The following is an 18,286-nucleotide window of genomic DNA, read 5'->3' as shown; positions in this document are numbered from 1 at the left end:
TCCATGAAGGGGCGAGATCAAGATTTTCATCAAATGCTCTTACTCCACCCAGAACGCACACATTCCATACTCCTACCCATGCCGTACGACTCCCTGCCTCCTTAGCTTCTCGCTCATTGCAAGCCTCGGCCAGACTTCAGCCGAAGAGAGATTCTCCTCTTTCTGCCTGGTCCCATACTCTTGTCACCGGTTCCTGCCGAGGTCCTTGCTCTCTAATGCCATGCCCAACTCCTTCACGGTTCTGGCAGCTTCCCACTTTGTCTTCTCGAGGGTCCTCAGGAGCCGGAGAGGTGGGACAGGTAACGCCATCCAGCTGGGCTATTTCTTTACAAAGGTTACCTTCATCCTTTAAAGACTTTCCCCCACTGAAGCCAGAAGCAACAGTCTGCCTAGTCTCAGCAAGAGCAACCTTAGACTCTCAACTGCTGCCATAAAACCGTATGGACTATAAATATCTCTTCATAGTGGAGAGAATTCTTTTTTGACACATTATATAATGGATGCAATATAAAAATATACTGCACTTGGCAGGCTTTCCAAGGCTTCCCTTCGGGAGCTCAACAAACGGGCTGGTGTTTGATGATTATTTTTTTTCCCCCACTATATGGCCAAAACTGCATTTCAGGGAAAGACGGGAAGATGGCTCTCCTGGGAGAGAACCTGTATTCCTCTTACGGAGAAGCTGAAGAGACTTCCTTCAAAGTTTCCAGGTCTTTGAAGTGACCTCAGCTCCATGAGATCAGGGACGCATTTGCCAAGGCTGAGAGTATGAAGGTGCGAATGTCAGCAGCAGTTTTATCCGGTGATTAATTGCTTCTTGCAGAGACGCCTGTGCCAGGGCGAAGCTCTGTGCTCCCCAGGCAGCTGGGGATCTTCAGTGGTGTGTCCCCACGGCACTCGGCCCATCGCCTCTGAACAGACCCCGGTTACGCCTCCCGCTCCCGCAGCGAAGCGGCTAGGCTCAGCCGGACGAACTGCCGTGTATCTGAGCAGATGAGGCAGTAAGGAAGCCTGGAGCTTTGTTCTCACTAGCTACACCGCCTTGATCCAAAGCCAGTGAGATCCACACAGAATCAAGGAAGAATTTATCAAAATCTAGCTGGAGGGTTCAAAAGAAATGCCGTTGCAACAGGCTAAGCTGTAAAGAGTTCAGATAGGGACTGAAGAGGAGCGAGGCGGTCTGAGTGCCAGATGCATGCGCACCGGGAGGCAGGAGGTCTGGGCTCCAGATACAGCCCAGACTCGCTGCATTACCTTCCCACGGCCAAGTCACGGAACCTGCCGTTCCGATTCCTCCAGCTGAAACATCAAAAGGCGTACCTGCTTCGCGAGTCCTGCTAGCTGTGGTGCTAGAGCCTGTCAGCCGAGTCCGTGGCTTTATGAGCTGCCACGTGCGTGCCGCAGAGTCCTGCTCATCTGTGGCCCTCGCTCTCCTGCAACGTGAAAGCACCACCAACACTGGTTTCTCCCAGACACTTGCAGTTAAGCAGCAGGCTAAAGAAAGCAAAGATCTCATCTCCTCTCATCTAAAAAAGGAACAAAGTGTTGACTTTAACGTAATTATCCCCGATCTATAATAGCGCATCCGCCAACGACCATTCCCCTTCCCGCTGTAGATACCAGTGAAATACAGCTGCCTTTGTTTACTAGCGGTGCAAAATGAGTGCAGTCATGTGAACGTCATGAAAAATGCTCTGTGAACAAATGAGGGGCACCTGTGATGTAGCAAAGCTCCAGGTAGCATTACAAACACACCGTGCCCTGAGTCTCCGGAGAATTCAAAAGAGAAGCATCCAAACAGACGCCTGTAAAAACCCGAGGTTTTTGTCTTAAGTTTGCGGTTATTGGCTTTGGTCTTTCCCCAGGAGAAGGAGGTTATAGTACCCATAAATCTCTGTCTATCCCCAACAATACAAACAACATAAGCCTCTTGATTTTTGCTTAAAAGCAATCCAGAAACCAGAACACTAGCTTTCATCTAGCGTCGCCCTAAAAATGTGTTTGATAGCTATTTTGTAGATGTTATTGTACACAAATATAAATGGTGCAAATTAAACCGTAATCAGAATACATCAGAAATATCCAACAAAAGCCTATCTGCTGAATATCCCTCCTTTGACCAACTGGCTGATGCCTCTGCCAGCCCCAAATGGTCCAAAACCGGTGATTTGGCAGCTCCTCGGAACAGCCGATCGTAACAACTCACTCACACAGTCTCACAGGGTACTTTCGTTAAGCTCCTCCAGCTGCTGACCTTGCCGGCCAGGACCCTGGAGAGGCTGACAGAAGACAACGTGAATTACACTGAGATTTCCAAACATGACTTATGGCCTTCGTTAAAGCCAAAAGCTTTAATGAAAACTGTGTTGAGTGGACACTGATGATGACCTGGCAAAGAAGGCTCTGCTGGGGAGATAAGACTTGACAACATATTTTCAGGAGCAACAACGACAAAGGAGAAGGCTCTGCTACCAAAGCAAGACGTGAGAGGTAGAGGCATGGAAAGAATTGGTTTGACATTCAGCTATTTCTCCAATCAGGTTTCAACTCACTCATCTGAATGAGCAGCTCCGGGAGCCACACTCTTTATTCAAAAGGAATCCAAAACCAAGACCCTTTCGAAGCTCTGAAGCATTGACTATCAGCTGCTCCTTACAGCAAACCTCTGGTTTTTGGGTGGAAAAGAGTCAGAAGCGCTGAAATCCCATAAAGATTATGATCTCAGTTAGGAGGGTTATAACCGGAATGGTCAGCGGTGACAGTCTGCCTCTGCCCAGCCTCACCAGGCGCTTCGCCGAATTCCGGCCGTACGCAACACTGAGGCAAAGAGCGCCTCTTTCTTGAGGCTTGCGCTCTCGGCCACCAGTGCGCGAGGGGCTGCACGCGCCCGCCGTGGCTCAGCCCCAGGGGAGACAGTCGGAAGGGGAAAAGAAAAAAAGAAAACTTGTGGGTTGAGATAAGAACAGTTTAACAATTAAAATAACAATTATAATAATAATGATTATGATAATAATAGCAATAATGATAATATAAGAAAAAGGAGAAGGGAAAAAGGGAAAAAAGCCAGAACACAAACGATACTACTGCTCACCACCCGCCGGTCCCTGAGCTGTGATTGCTCCCTCCCTCCCCTAGCCACCTCCTCCCAGTTAACCTACTGGGCATGACGTTACATGGTATGGACTATCCCTTTGGCCAGTTTGAATCTGCTCTCTTGGCTGTGCCCCCTCCCCTCCCGGCTGCTTGTGCCCCCGGCAGAGCCTGGGGAGCTGGAGAAGACCTTGACTAGTACAAGCGCTGCCCAGCAACAACCAAACCGTCGGTGTGTCAACATTATTTTCATACTAAGTCCAAAGCACAGCATTGCACCAGTTAAAATGAAGAAAATTAACTCTATCCCAGCTAAAACCATGACAGCACCTCATTCTAAAGAACTGGAAAGCCCCTGGGAAAAAGTAATCTTCTCCTCATCTCTTTGTCTCCATATAATTAAGTTCAACACCACAAAGCATCCAAGGGGGGAAGTGTTTTCTAAGGTTCTCAAGACCTGCAGTAACATCTATAGTACAGGATGGTCTACGAAAAACTATTGATTACCGACCTCATTATTTACGTTTCACGACAAAAGCACGTTCCCAGATGCATAATAGGTGTCGAGAGTAAGAACACTGAGAAATAAATTGAAAAAGTTACAACAGCAAATGGCTTGTTTATGCCGTAATTGGTATTAGGCAATTAATGGTGGGATGAACCACCACATTGCTTCTGCAGACAAAAAGCAATGCTGTTTAAAGAACATTTAATGAGCACGTTTTATGTTGTCCTCAGCAAGTTCACTGCCAAGCCACAAAAGACATTTATCCACACTTCCTTTTGTCTCTAATGAAAGGGTCACTGCTACTCGTTTCTTGCTAAATTCACAAGTTGTTTGTTTTTTTTTTTAAGTGCAAATGGAATGTTTTAAACTTAAATTCACCTTCTTGAAGAAGCAGTTGTTTCAGTTCCACGACGTTTGCTCGCAGGGACCGTCACAGCACCGCGCCGGCTACCAGAATTAGAGGGAAACCAAACACCTCCATGCAGAAAGATGAGTTCAGTGACCGCCTGTCACAGAGATCTCTCGTACAGCTCTGATACCCAGATACTCCAAATGTTTGACATTCCAAAACTTTCCCTATTAATGAGGTGAGATCCTCAGCAACCGGGAAAAACAAAGGCGGAAATAACGTATTTAGTTGCTAGCAGTAAGTGTTCTGCTGTGCAGCGCGGGGCCGTTTCCCAGACCGCAACGGAGGGGGATAACGCCTAAATCATTTTCAACCAGAAAAACTACCCGATCTGCTGTTTCCCAAAACCTCATTTTCTACATCTGTTTCTCCTACACATTTCAAATATCGCCGCTCGCTGCTGTTACATTAAAAAAGGTCAAAGCCAACACGCGGCACAAGAGAGGTGCTGCGCTCCCAACGACGGAAGGTTCCAGTGCCGCAGAATGGAAACCGGTGGGACAAACATCTCCAAACACCTTCCCTTCCCGAGACAGAGTCCCCTTCCCCCTTACCTCCCCCACGCAGCCCTCCAGCGCCGCCGGCTCGGCGCTGAGCTCTCACCTTCCCCCTCCCGACCCCGCCACAGCCGAAACGCAAGCTCAGCAAAGGAGAAAGGTGTCCACAGGGGCAGAAAGCTTTGGGAAAGGAACTCGGTGGCATTGCTTTCCTTACAACGAGCCTTTTTTCCAGGTTTGAAAACAAATGACCTTACAAACCATCCCAAGAAAATAATTTTCTGAAGCGTTCTGTCTTGGAAATACATGCGGGAAGGAATGAACTTAAAAAGCCTCAGGAAGCGGTACATTCACAGAACCCAACACGTGTGCTAGGGAGATGTGTCAAGCACCACGTATGAGATCTCACATAAACCTCAGGTTCCTTCTGATTAAAAGCCTGTGTAAAGTATGAATATGACAATGAATTTATCCCTAAATGTGCCGTGATGCAGCCTGTATTCATACCATCTGCATGGCTTAATGTTCTCTTTTTAACCATTTCTTCAGTTTAAAAATGTGCATTTTTAAAGAGCATATCCTGTTACACTAGAGACCGTAAAGTGAAAAGCCATGTCTTATTCTCACATAAGTACAAAAACATCCCTGGCATTCTTTCACTTGAATCCTCAGAGTTTTCTAGGGATTCGTTTTACAAGTTAAATGTAGAATAGAATATTCTGGGCAAGTCTATCGAGGCAAATCATAACTGAGCTCCTGAACAAATACAAATCAAAATACATTACTTGGCTTTTCCACACGTGATTGGTTGGGGCTGCACAAGCCCATTACTTATCACTTAAAGAGAAGCCTGGTAACATCCGAGATATCAGTAAATTGTGGGAATTCAAGCTTCTCATGATGCAAATGTAGAGTGGAGGAAGTGATGGACAATTTGCAGCTGGTAAAAAGAGGTATCCTCTAATGACATACATCTGGCATCCATTATCTCAGCATCTGCTGCACTGAAATCCAATATGCCTCGCAGAACACGCTGGTATGCTGAGGAAAGGCACAATATTCCCTGGATTCTCTTTAACAGCTTAAGACCCACCCGTCCCCTTTATCCACTGCACACTATATCGTTAAACCGGCAAAAGGAAGCCAGCATCCTACCGATCGCTTGCATTTATTGCGCTGAGCTGTATTATTTTGGTCCTTTGATCTGTGATGATCAGATTAGGACCATGAATCAGCATAACTGACTTCCATTATCAGTGACTCACAACTTGGCTAGAAGAGCCCAGAGCTGGTTTGGACCCCTGGTAATGATGGAGCCAGAGGTTTAAGCAAGCCACTTAAGTCTCTAGAAAAACAAGAGTCCCTATTTTAATCTGCAGACACGGGCTATTCTACGTTTTTGTTGCCACCGTTCGTTTGTACTAGCATAGCCCATCCACGGCAGAGCCCCACCTCAATCAGTGACATCTACATTTTCAGTCTCCGCCACTTACAAGACCTCTTTGAGAAGCCTGGAAGACGGTCTGAGAAAGGCAGATGCAGTTGGGAGGGTGAAAAACAACAAAAACTGCTTGCACTGCCAAACTACTGACGGCCCCCGAATGTACGCGATGGGAGCTGGGCCAGCCTGCCCGACGACCGGCGCTGCTACGTGCAAACAAAAGCCAACGGCGCTACGGGTAGGGCAGTGGCCTAAAAGCTGCCGCATGCCAGGCTTTGCATTTATGTTCCAGAATAAATGGAAAGTAAAACACAAAGGCATTACTTAAGAGAGCAGCTAAAGGCCAGCAGTGCCGGCGTCTAGCCCGGGAGTGTGCTAGACAACCCGCCGAGGAGAACGGAGCTTGCTTGGACTTCTTGGCACCCCAGTGCAGGGCCGCCTGCTGTTCTGGTGTCGAGTGGAGGGTTTCCAGATTCAGCTATGGTTTTATTTGCTGGGGAGGCGGGAAGAGAGACGGTTAATATGCATTCACGTACGGCAAACTAGAAACACCTGTTGGCCTTCAGAACAGTATTTTTGGCTGGCTTATAGAGGCTGAGGGTCTAACAGGTGTCCCTGTAGCCAGTGGGAATGTAAAGGGGTTACAGAGGCCCCGCGACCATTGATCTATGCAGAGAAAAACCATTTGCACAGCTATACACAGCACATGTGTCTGGGTGTGCAAGCTGAACCACGAGGAACCAAGGTCCCATAAAATTAAGCATGTCTGGGAGGAAACCAACCACGCTGGGACTGGGAAATCTCACCCCAGAATTACAAGGGTTGCCGGGATCTTCCTTTTGGTCTAGAGCTGCTTCTGCTGAGAAACGCTTGCCGTGCGCCTGCTGCCAGCGCCCCTGCCCCGCTCCCGGGCAGGGGGAGGCAGCCACGGAGCCTGATGTCGGGGGCACGGCTCCGGAGCCGGCGCGGCTTCTTCCCCATCCGCTTCCCTGCGCTCTCGAGCACGGTGCCAACGCCATCGCTACCAGTACGGGCACCGCACGCACATCGTGTCCGGCGGGCCGGGACAGAGGTAACGGTCCGGACAGAGCTCCTACCACGCGTTGGGCACTGGCTGTGCCTGAAGGGACTCTGTGCTTATATATAATATATAATCACTCCACTGCAGATCACGTCCGTGTTTCTGTGAGGGGACCGTTAAAATGCAATACATATTTTTAATGCTAGCTATAGGTAGCATTAATATACTACACACCGTGTGTGTGCTATGGTATCCTAACGTTCCTATACGTGCATACACATATATATGCACTACAGTACTAACTTAAAACCATACCAGCTGTAATCAGTGAGCACAAGCTGAGCACGTGGGAAACCTGGGGATAAAGGAGCTGCAGAGGCACCAGCTCCCTGAGCTTGTTCTTTGAACCTGACGCCAGTCTCAGAAGGAGGATTCCCGTTTTCAGAGATACCATTTTTCATTTGAAATTTTTAACACACCGAGCAGCAAAAAGCAACCGTAGCAAACTCCTCTGCTGGCTGGTGCCACCCTTGATTTGCTTGCGTGGGTTGTCAGTGGGAGATTTTCCTCCTCTCCGCTATCAGACCAACTTTGGGTTAAGGCTGCGCAGAACAGCGAGCTTCAGCCCAAGTCAAAAAACTGCATTGCACAACAGGAACGCACAAGCACTGGAACTTGGATCAAGGATCTATGGAAAGTGTCCTCCCTTTCTCACATAACTCACATTAATTAAACCTCTGGAGCGGGAATCAGCCGAGCATCTTCCGAAAAAAAAAAAGAGTATTTGTAATGATTGGAATCTCAACATATGTTTGTTTCTTGAGTTGTTACACAAATTGTACTGTAGCACAGAGACCATACAGGAAAGGGGAGGAAACAGACCGATGCACAACAAACAAAGCAAAAATTAAAGGAAAACCTGTGGCTGAGGTGGAGATAAGGAGCTGGTTAAAAGATGTTATCAGCTGCTAGAGAACACCGCTTTAAAAAGATGCCTTGGAGAAGGCAGCACTTAATGAATTAAAAAAAGTTTTCTCCAACCTTTCCAAACCCAGAAATTGAAAGCACAACATACTGACGATTTACTACAGACCGCACTACGTATTTTAGCATAAATTAATTCTAAAAATTCCAGGAAGGTTTGCAGCAAGGCTTATCTTTTCTGCTTTGGCCTTCACTCATTTCACTCGCTAAAACACCTGTTTTGGCTGGAACCTGTCCCCTCGTGCCTACGGCCAGAGCGGATCCCTGCACCGCCAACTTTCACAAGGTCCCCAGAAAACAAGGGAAGATCCCGGGTCCCGAGAGTTAAGGTGCCTCGTGCCGTTTCTCTTCCGTAACGTTAAACGGCCGAGGGCAGAGCCAACAAGGGCCGCAGCAGGAGGCAGGAGAGGCACGTCTCAGGGTGCCTCCAGAAAGGGTGCTTCTGCACAGACCGCTCCGGGCTAGGGTTTGCTAGCGGCCTCTCTCGGTTCAAGAAACCGGCCAGCTGCGTGAGCATCTGTAGGGCTGGGATGGTCTCCTCTCCGGTAACGGTCCAAGGATTCAGCATTAGTTCAGTCTACTTGGCACTCATGTATCAAATTCTTATTACCAATTACACGATGGGATCCCGGTGGTCCATTTTTAGACTGGAGTATTTTTCATTGCTTGGAAAATAATCTGTTCTATATAAATATCCCTTGAGTCTCCTCCATGCTTAGTCTGACTTCCAACAGATGGTTTATGAGAAGAAAATACGTAGAGTAGACTACATAGCGCTCAAAATCACAAGGCTTTTCAGACCCCTAGCTCAACTCTGCGAGTCGCTGAGGTTTTGCAAACCCAAACTCCCCTTTTTAATTGGTCACATCTGGCTGCAAACATTCGCGGAAACCCTCGAAGGGAGATTCAAGCGTGACGTTTCGCCATGCTACTGGCACTGTAACAGTTAAGGGGGCTGTCACGGGAGGTGCTGACGAGCTTCAGTCCTCACTAAAGGGAAAATGTGCATTGCCTTGAGGATGGCATCCAGTACTTGATGTGACGTGGCCCAAGGTGCGAATCCCTCAGACCAAGTGTAGATTTGGTCTTCTCCAGATGGCACTATAAGCAGTTTCCTTCCAAGCTTTTCTCACCCCTGACAGATCTTAACGCGAGGAGCAGTAAAGATCTATATGGAAATTTCAAACCGGTGCAATGTCAGCAATAGGATTCCTCTCTCATTTATTTGCCAAAACCTAAGCAGAGAGCTATAACTCATCTGAAGGACTTGAGCCATGTATTTTCTTTCACCCAATATAATCACCTCTTTTAAATGATAATGAAATCCTTAATTCTTGAGTTCAACCCAAGGAAAGCTTGAAAAGAACAAAGAAAGCCATATTTCGAAGTCACTAAAGCCCTTAAGATTTTAGTCTCTTAAACCAGCAGCTCTTATTCACTTACTATCATGTTCCTTTAAACAAACGTGTCGTTAATATTTTTGCCTATGCGTATGCTCCATCAGTCGTTGATGAAGCCGGACAGCTTCAGACGTGATAGCACACATCCAAAAGGCTGTTTGCTGTACTCCAGTTAACCTTTAGAAACTCAAATCATATGAACTATGAAGTTATTCACAGAGTAATTGCCCTGCATTTACGTCCAGATTTGTAAAAGCCAGGTCGTGCCAGGAGGCTCGCGGTGACGCCGCATTGTGCATCTCGGTGAAGGACGTGGACCCCAGAACACCCTACAGACAGATGTGCAAGGAAGCTTGTTTCACAGGTCCAACCCCAGCTGTTCCCCCAGCTCCAGCGCATTTTCCCTTTTCTTCAAAACTCACTTCACAAAAGATCTTTTTTTTAAAACTGAATAAACCCCTACATAGACTTGGCTTGTTTCCTCTCACCAACATTTTCAAAGAGTTCAGTGCTACCTGTTTGCCAGCTATTAAATACCTAACATTTGGCTGATGGACAAGCAGATAGCGCAGGACGAAGCAGAGCTCTGCACAAGCCGCCCTTGTTCCACTGCCTTCCTGAGCCAAAACGAGAGAAAATCCCGGCAGGCAGAGCTGCACGGCAATGCTCCAGGCAGGCAGAAGTCTCCTCCGGGCTCAGACCCTTCTCCCCTCCCCAGCAGAAAGCTAAACCTTTGAACCAGGAGGCTGCTTGTAAATAGAAGTGTTCGGACTTCTTGGCTGTTGCTCTGCTTAATTTAGCCCTGGAATTATTAACAGTGGATTCTCTCCAATAAACTGACAGCTGAAGAACAATTGCTGCTATTTAATCCCACAAACGGATTTTAGACTGGCCTTGTGAACTGTAAACCCCTGAGACATTGAACAATACCTCGCTACTGTCGTCCTGCCATTGGCAGCAGGGTCCCCTTGGACCAGGGAAGTCAGCCGAGTGCAAACAAGCGCTACCGCACGCGCACCCTCGCTGGTGGTGCCTTTCCGTCTTGGAAAGATGCATCTGGCTCCTGGATCCCAGAAGAGTCTGCAAGGTGCTTCCCTTTGCTTCCAAAGGCAAAACCTTTCCCGTTTGGCTTCGACGCCTTCGAGTGCTTTGCAGTCCTGCGTTACCCTCTGAAAACCACCTCCAGCCCGAAGGCTGCAGCGAGCCCCTCTCCTCCCACCCCTCCGCAGCCCATGCCCTAACGCACCGCAAAGGCTTCCAGCTGAACAGCTCGAAGAGATTAGCGGGAGAAATAGGGTCATTAGTCAATCAAACAACACCGAGGGCATGTCAAATGCTTGGGTAAATGAGGGCAGCGCTGTAAAAGAAAGAGACAATAATGGTCTCCTGAAGCAGCGACAAAGCCATTTCAGCTGGCCTTGCAAAAGCAGACACTAATCACGGGCCCTGCTTGCTTACAGCTGACCTCTCCTTTGTGCCAAGCTAAAAAAGATTTGGTCTGGCCGATCCTTCAAAACGCAGCCGGGCTAATTAGGAAGGGTCCTGTCCCTACAGCACAGCAAAGTTCCCACACAAGAGCCCCCAAAGCCTGAGTGTCGCTGAAACGATCCACTCCGCCGTGAAGTTTTCAGTAAGCAAACGCTGAAGGCAAGCAGCTGATTTACAGTACGAGACACAAACAACAACAGCCTTTGTGCTCCCCGTCCCACAGACGGAGGGTCCCCGCCACGAGCGTGCGACCCCCCGGCGCGCAGGGCCTCGCCGGAGCTGTGCGGGGAGACGCTGCGCTCCCTCCGGTACGCCGACTTCACCAAAACCAGACCCTGCAGCGTCGGGTGGTCCGAGGATCCCTGGGAAGGCTTGGAGCAGAGCCCAGGTTTTCCAACACCCCCTCCCTCCCAGCAACGAGCCCTGTACGGAACGGTCATTTACATCCAAGCTCAAAGAAGGGAGCTCCTAGAGAGAGGCTCAGCCCAAAGCAAACCTCCAACACTCCATTTACAACCCTTTCATCTACCAGATGTGGAAGATAACGGAGGAGTTCGGGGCGACCCAGCTGTTTCCTCAGTTCAGAAACAGTCTCTGCAGCCACTGTAATATTGTTCAGCTCAACCTCTTCCTCTGGTTCGCTGCTCTGGCGAAGCCCCTCTTACGGCAGGTAGGAGATCCCGCGCCGCATGGGGAAAAAAAGAAGGGCAGTCCCTATGCTGAAGCACTTTACTGGATCAAAAAGCCACCGAGATGCAAAAGGCAGCAGCAAAGGCTCTGAAACCCAGACGGGTAAACAAGATGCCCTGCAGACCTTCCTGAAAGAGCTCGTGCTGCCTTCAAAGTGAGATGATTTAATGCAGATGGAGAGTGCCCAAATATTATCACTTTCGACAGCTCAGGGGAGCAGGAAGGACAGCATCTCACCCCTGGAAGCCAGACTGATTGGGTACTGCCTGCTCTCCAGCCAGGGTAAACACAGGATTGCTGCTGCTCTGGGCTGGCCAGTAAAAATGCCCCGTGCTGAAAGGTGTGATAAGAGTCTGGCCAGGATAGAGAATGTCCTGCCTTTAAAGCAAACACCTCTGTATTTCTTTCCAGAAAAGAAAAAGTGATACCATTAAGATCAGACACAGAGATTTCTGGAAGACGAATGACCCACAGAACCCGCAGCTTCGTTCACTCAGGGTTATTTTCACGTTGCTTCCATCGAACAGCCTCGTCAGAAGCCCTCCGGGCCACATCCAGCTTCATCCCAGGCAGACACTAAACAGCGTCATTTGGGGGAACTATTTCTCAAGAAGGTTTCATCACCTCAAATATCAGCGTAGCTTCTTTTATAGGTGACAGATGAGCAAAAATGATTCACTGATCAACCATTATGTCCCTCCCCAAAGCTGTCATCTCTGAACCAGCCTCCAGCCTCCCATCCCGTCACTGAAGTCCAGCACAAGCGTTGACTGACCAGCACAGAAGTTAACCACCTGGAGTACCTTTAAAAGTGACAGAGAAGATAGGAATCCAGACAATTAGGTTTCCACCAGAAATTTGTCAAAAAAGTATTTACCAAAAAAATAATTTACAGTAGTCAGTAAGAAATTAGGATGAAAGAAAGGATGAGTTTGTGGCTGAGACCTTCCCATTGCCTCAATCAGCACATTCGGTGTCGCAAGGACCTTGGCTTTTGGAAAACGCTATGAGGAATGAAAAGCATCAAAGGACGGACAGAAAAGAGTCAATTCTCTGCATTTTCATTGGTCTTTTTGAGTTTTTCAGGAGCAACATCTGTTTAAAAGCAGGATGGAAGCAAAGGTTAAAATGAAACTTGAAACCTAGGAGAGCTTTCTGAAGACGCTTGCGAAGTAACTTGTCTTGCAAAATGAACACTGTCCCCAGTCTGTTATATCTATATAATTCCTTCATCTGCAGGTAATGAAAATGCTCCATCGTTTGCAGAATCCACACCAGTGGGTTTGGGGTCTGTCTCCAGGAGTGGCCGAGGCTTATGGAGCAGTGCCCGAAGAAGATTAACCACTCTTCTTGTCAACGTGCTGGTGTGTCTCATGTCCACCACGCGTCCTGCCCAGGAACTCACTGAAGACACAACCTGGTATTGATCACGTTATATTTTCTGCTGCTTTACCAGGAGAAAAGGGAAACAGTGGAAGTCCTGAGCCAGCCAGCACAACCTGCCTGGGGCTGGGCTTCCCAAAGCCCATCTCCTTCCTTCTTGGGGCTGGGCTTCCCAAAGCCCATCTCCTTCCTTCCAGCCCTTGAAGTGACCAGATAGTCCCGTCCAGGTGGATTTGCTGAAGGAAGCAGGAGAAAGGGGCCTTTGCAATGTTTATAAACAACAGGCCTCGGAAAGAGCAAGGCGCTGTCCCGGCAGAAGGGGATGTCAGGGGGTGACTTTTGCCATGAGCACGAGATGTAAATCGCTCAGGAATGAAAGTAATTAGAGGTTGCAAACGCAAAGGAATGCCCCCAAGTCAGTGGGCTCTGCCGTTGAAAAGGCAATAGAACAATTGACACTTTATGAACAGAGGCTAAGCAGCACGAAGAATGATTTATCCACTCCATTCACTCAACCCTGTTGCTTGTAATTAGCTCATTCCAAACGAAAGAGTTTGGGTCGGCTTCTTCCTTTCACTTCAGGTAGCGGAGCCGTGATTTGCGTATCCTTGGCCACCCCCCGTCTGCGGTAACACAGCCCATCCCCACTGCCTTGAGTGAAGCTCTGCCAAAATAGAGAAGGTAAGGGTCTGACCACAGGTATTCAGGATTTCAGACATTCATTTAACATCTGACAGGTGTGTGAGAGATGAGAGAATCAGATAAGGGGCTTCTCTGAGCTGCCGCTAAAACCGTATTTTGTGTCAAGACATTTTAAAGGTTCAAAATACCAGTCGGTAATTCAGTAAGTTTCAAAAGGTTTTTGTTGTTGTTTTTTTAATCTAGATTTACAGTTTGGCTCTTTGCTTCTAACAGAGGCACATAGAGAAACATCACCATAAAGGTCAAATATCCTGAGAGAACAGTTCAAGAGCCAACTCACTTGGAATTTAAAACAATTAAAATAAAATCAAAATTGCTTACAAATACAAGTGACAACAGTGACACAGCCACCTCATGCTTTGTTAATTGGCGGAAAAATCTTGGATTTTTTTTCTTTTTAACTCGATTTATCACTTCCAAAAGGCTCATCTGTTGTCATACTTTACACAACTGCCCAAACTGCAACTCTTGGAGGTTCACCCACACCTCATTTTTAACCAATAACTAAAATTTTCCAATTTCTCTGACTAACAGCCGCCTCTTATCTGATCAGAGCATCCTTTTCCCCACAAAAGGGAAAAGGCTTCTTCCCTCTCCAGTCCTGCCCCATTTGCCCCCTGAGCAGCCCCGCGGAGGTGTGCGGAGGCAGCCCCAAGGGCACGCAGCCGCCCCGGGGACACGCTGGCAGCACCAGCCGTTGTTGTCCTCCTTTGCTGCCTCACACAGGTCCTGCAAAAAGCTTTGCAGGGCAGAAAAATAAAAGCTAATCCTCAGCCATCCACAGACTGACCTCTCAAGGCCCAAAGCACCGACTTTGGGTCCCCCATCCAAGGCGGGGCGGGGGGGGGGTAACAACAGTGCGCCTACAGATGTATTTTCTTCCCCTCCAAAATAAGCCAGTCATTTCCCTTTTAAAATATTTGGGGGGTCTCAGAAATGTGTGCTTTATTTTCAAAGCTGCAACCAATTATAATTGTGGGAATTGCTAAACATTTCCAAATGTGAAAGTGTGTTTTGCCTCTCAGGTCCTGTACGGGAGGACGCCCGACGTTTATTTTATTAATTTGTATGAGAGAAGCTTTGCAAAAAAATTGCAGGGACGATTTAAGGCCTTTTTATTTCCTAGAAAACCCTGTAACACGTGCAAACACAAACCTCAGCAGCGGTGCAGGATTGCGTACATCTCTGAGAATCAGCCATGCTCTAGTCCTTCGGGGGTCAAAGGATGAGAGGGAAGCAGTATTTTAAGTAATGTGCAGTTAGGAGAGTGTCACTGGGGGGACAAATAATTCGGACTCAGGTTACTGTTGTGCCCGCAGCGTGACTATTTTAGAAACATAAAGCAAAAAAGCAAAACAAACCGCAAATTGTTTTTATACTAAGCAGCATCCTCTTCACCTTACTCAAAATGTCGAATTTAAACCCTTAGCGTTAAACCAGCCATAGACCTTTGAGCGACCAGCGGGTTAAAGCCGGACTGCTTCGTTTCCTGGGCATCGCTCTGTTTCTCGCGGCGGATGCGGGGATGCGGGAGCGGTGCCAGCCTCAAGCCGCCAGCTGGGGCCGGGCAAGGCTCTGCGGCGCTAGACCTGAGCGCAGCAGCACAAAGCTCAGCTCAAGGAAACTCACACCCTCCTGCATCTCTGCAGGGCACGGCAGCCCCCCACAGCGGGCCGCAAACCGCTCGCGTCGTGTTGCTTAAGGCGAGCAGAAGGTTGCGCCGTCCCCCGACACCGGGCCATTTCTAAGGCGCTAACACGGGACAGAGCACCCTGCATTTCTAGGACGTGGCGTTAACTCTGGGCGACACCTTTGCAAATGCTGTGGAGAGAAGGCCAGCCGGCCCGGGAGAGGTGTCACGCCGCGCTGGGACCAGAGGCGAGCGCTTGCTGGTAACGGGAGGCTCGAGCAGAGGTGCAGCCCTGCAGCCCTGACAGAAACGCCTCGGGGACGCTCCAGGAGGGGTTCGTGCCTCGCGTCAGACGGGTCCGTGCTACGTCTGGGCTTGGCAGCGCCCAGGCCCCGCTGAAATCGCTCCAGTCTGGCCGAGGGGCCGGCTGCTGCCAAACGGAGCCTGCAGTTCTGGAAGTAGCTCTGGTTTGGATGCCCTGCGGCGAGAGAGCAGCGGCCAGGCTCGCGAGCTGTACGCCTGGGCTCGGGGCAATTCTCTTTTTTCTTCTTATTACCAAGGAAATTGCTTCACTGCCTAATTGAGAACTTGTGCCGCCACTGGAACAGGGGGGCAGGGGACTCACAGCCGTCACACGCAAACCACAGTCCCAGCCGAGTCCGAGGAAAGCCTCCGACTAACAAACACAGCTTTAACTCCAGTTAATGATACATATTAAGGAGCGAGGAAGGAATGAACTGAGCCTAAAGTCAACAGCGTCAAGGAGGGTTTGGCCAATCTATAGTTTGTATCTGACTGAGAGAATCCTCTTTTTTCTTTAAAGGTATTATCTAAACACGACTTAAGGGCCTTTTAAGCACTTCTAAATTGACACTTGTAACAACAATTAAAGTTCCTTAAAACAGAGGCGGCGTGACAAATGCGCGAGAGGCGCTGGCTCAGCAGCTGCAGCCCAGCTCCGCCGCGCAGCCGGTGGCTGTGTGCCTCCTCGCTAGCTGCAGCGGCGAGACCTCGATCTGCCCTCTTAAAGCATAGCGTTAAGACACACACTTTCCCTGAACCGATTAACTCGCACGGTCACCTTTCCGCCCTCTGTTCTGATTACTCGGGGCTTGGAGGGTTTCAGGCTTTGCAGGAAAAGCTCCTCTCCAGCCCTTCTCACTGGGGAAAGACCAGCTCCTGCCAAGGACTATTCCGATGTCAGCACCTCTACATCCATAAACTTGCCTCCGTTTCTGAAAGGGCAAGGAACCACGGATCTGAAGGAAGAGATAGATACTAATGGATGGTTTAAAAAAAAAATTAAGTCTTATTATTTAACTTGCTGTTATAAATCCAGAATCTGAATAACTGTTACTGCCCTGCACCCTGCAGGCTTGGCAGCTAGCGGGAAGAAAGGGCAGCCGTTTCTCCCTACAACAGTACGAGGCACGGAGAACCCTTCCAGCTTTTCGCAGTTGTTCGCTACAGACTATCACGTTACCAGATCCGGACATCTCTGAATTACCAGACATAGGGAACTCAATAACCTTCAAGAGAGAATTTGTATATTGCATGAAGGTTAATTAAATAAAGCTTAGCAGCCCCAAAAGAAAGCCTAGCCAAAGGTATAACTGATCCAGCTAGTCAGAGCTTAACTATTTTCCCTTCTGATGTGGCAGCCCATTGCCATGCTCCCCCAGGCTGAGCTTCACTCCACAGGCCGTGACCCCAGGGTTTCTTTGTTTGACCCAACTTTAATCAGCTTCCTTCTCCAATTCCAGCAAATCCCTCTGCTGATGGCAGCCAGGAATAAAGGCTATTGTACAGTCGGAGCTACGTTTCACAGCAAGTCGCGATAAGCATTTCCTTTCCAAACATCCAGGTTCCCCAAACATTACAGAGAGTGGCCAAAAACAGTAGAGAGCAGATTATTGGAGTTTTGCAGATAAAACAATGGCTAGGAGAAAAAAAACATTGGGGCATCCCTCGCTCTTCCTCTCCTTCACTTCCAACTCAAAATTAAAGGAAGAGTTTGAAAAGACTGCTTACCGTACTGACAGCGAGGTCCTTGGAAGCCAGAGGAGCAATGACAGAGCTGCGAAGGTCCCTCTATGCAGTTTCCACCGTTGAAGCAAACCCCGTAACTGCAGAGAGCTGCAAGGAGGAGGGAGAGGATAACTCCCGAGATCACCGTCGGAAGGGTACGCGCACCGGTAAATACCCGTTCACTGATTAAGATCCCACAGCCCTGTAGCAACCATGAGTAGTTATAAAAATGCTGTTGAACCATTTTTGAAAGGCGACCCTTTTTTGGTTGATATTGCGATACTCAAATAGTGCACAAAGTCCCTCAAAATTTAGGATAGGAAGTAAGATACCTTAGGCAATGTCTAAGGGCTTTTCTTACAGTGCGGCTAAGCGAGAATTCGCAGGAAAACACCAGCAGAGCTGCAGGGCTGTTGAGGAAATAATGCTTTTCCAGCCGACAAGTGGGTGAAATGGTCAGAAAATGACTCATGCGGAATCATACCAGATCTTGTGGCAAAAAAAAAAAAAAAGATAACTTATTTATTTTGAAATTAGAGGCATCTTTCAGGAACAAACCACAAGAAGCTGCTTTCCACCTCTCCGCTGAGCTTTCCTGGAGAGCTGGCTACCGAAATGCGGCGTCACCTTCTGAACGGACGAGAGGATGAAATAGAGCTAAACTGTAAGTAAGCCTGAGCAGCCACATTTCTCTGTTCTCACCAAGTGAAGTGTAAAATGGACACAGAGACAGAGAATGCTCAATTAGGCTTCTGAAATCCACCTTTTCAAATCATCTAAATAAAACCACAAACAAGGATGTGTTTTTCTAGTGAAAAGTATATTCCTCATAACTGATGAAATGCTGCCGATATTTTATAGTTCCCACTGGAAAACACTCAGCTCAGAAGGAGAAATGTTGCTCACAAGCGATGCTGTCATGTGCGCTGTGCTTGTCAAAGCGTAAGGACGCAGAACAAGCGCCTGTCCTCCTTTTTAAGTGCATTTAAAGATTCGGACAATGAATTTTTCTCTG

General features: G+C 48.3%; 1 protein-coding gene across 4 annotated transcripts in view; it reads right to left on the bottom strand.

Moving 5' to 3' along the window:
• Window positions 1-18,286, bottom strand: part of MEGF6 (multiple EGF like domains 6) — a 109,341-nt gene that overhangs the window by 72,393 nt on the left and 18,662 nt on the right. For 2 of the 4 annotated variants that reach the window (XM_064470505.1, XM_064470508.1), the window contains exon 4: window positions 17,275-17,379. The exons of the other annotated variants lie outside the window; for them this stretch is intronic. In XM_064470505.1, coding sequence (XP_064326575.1) covers window positions 17,275-17,379 — 105 coding nt within the window. The remainder of the gene's footprint in view (window positions 1-17,274; window positions 17,380-18,286) is intronic. 4 annotated transcript variants of the gene reach the window in all.

Source organism: Phalacrocorax carbo, chromosome 20 (assembly GCF_963921805.1).
Source record: "Phalacrocorax carbo chromosome 20, bPhaCar2.1, whole genome shotgun sequence".
Taxonomy (NCBI): domain Eukaryota; kingdom Metazoa; phylum Chordata; class Aves; order Suliformes; family Phalacrocoracidae; genus Phalacrocorax; species Phalacrocorax carbo.
Note: the sequence above shows the minus strand (reverse complement) of the source record. Positions and strands in the feature narration are given on the sequence as shown.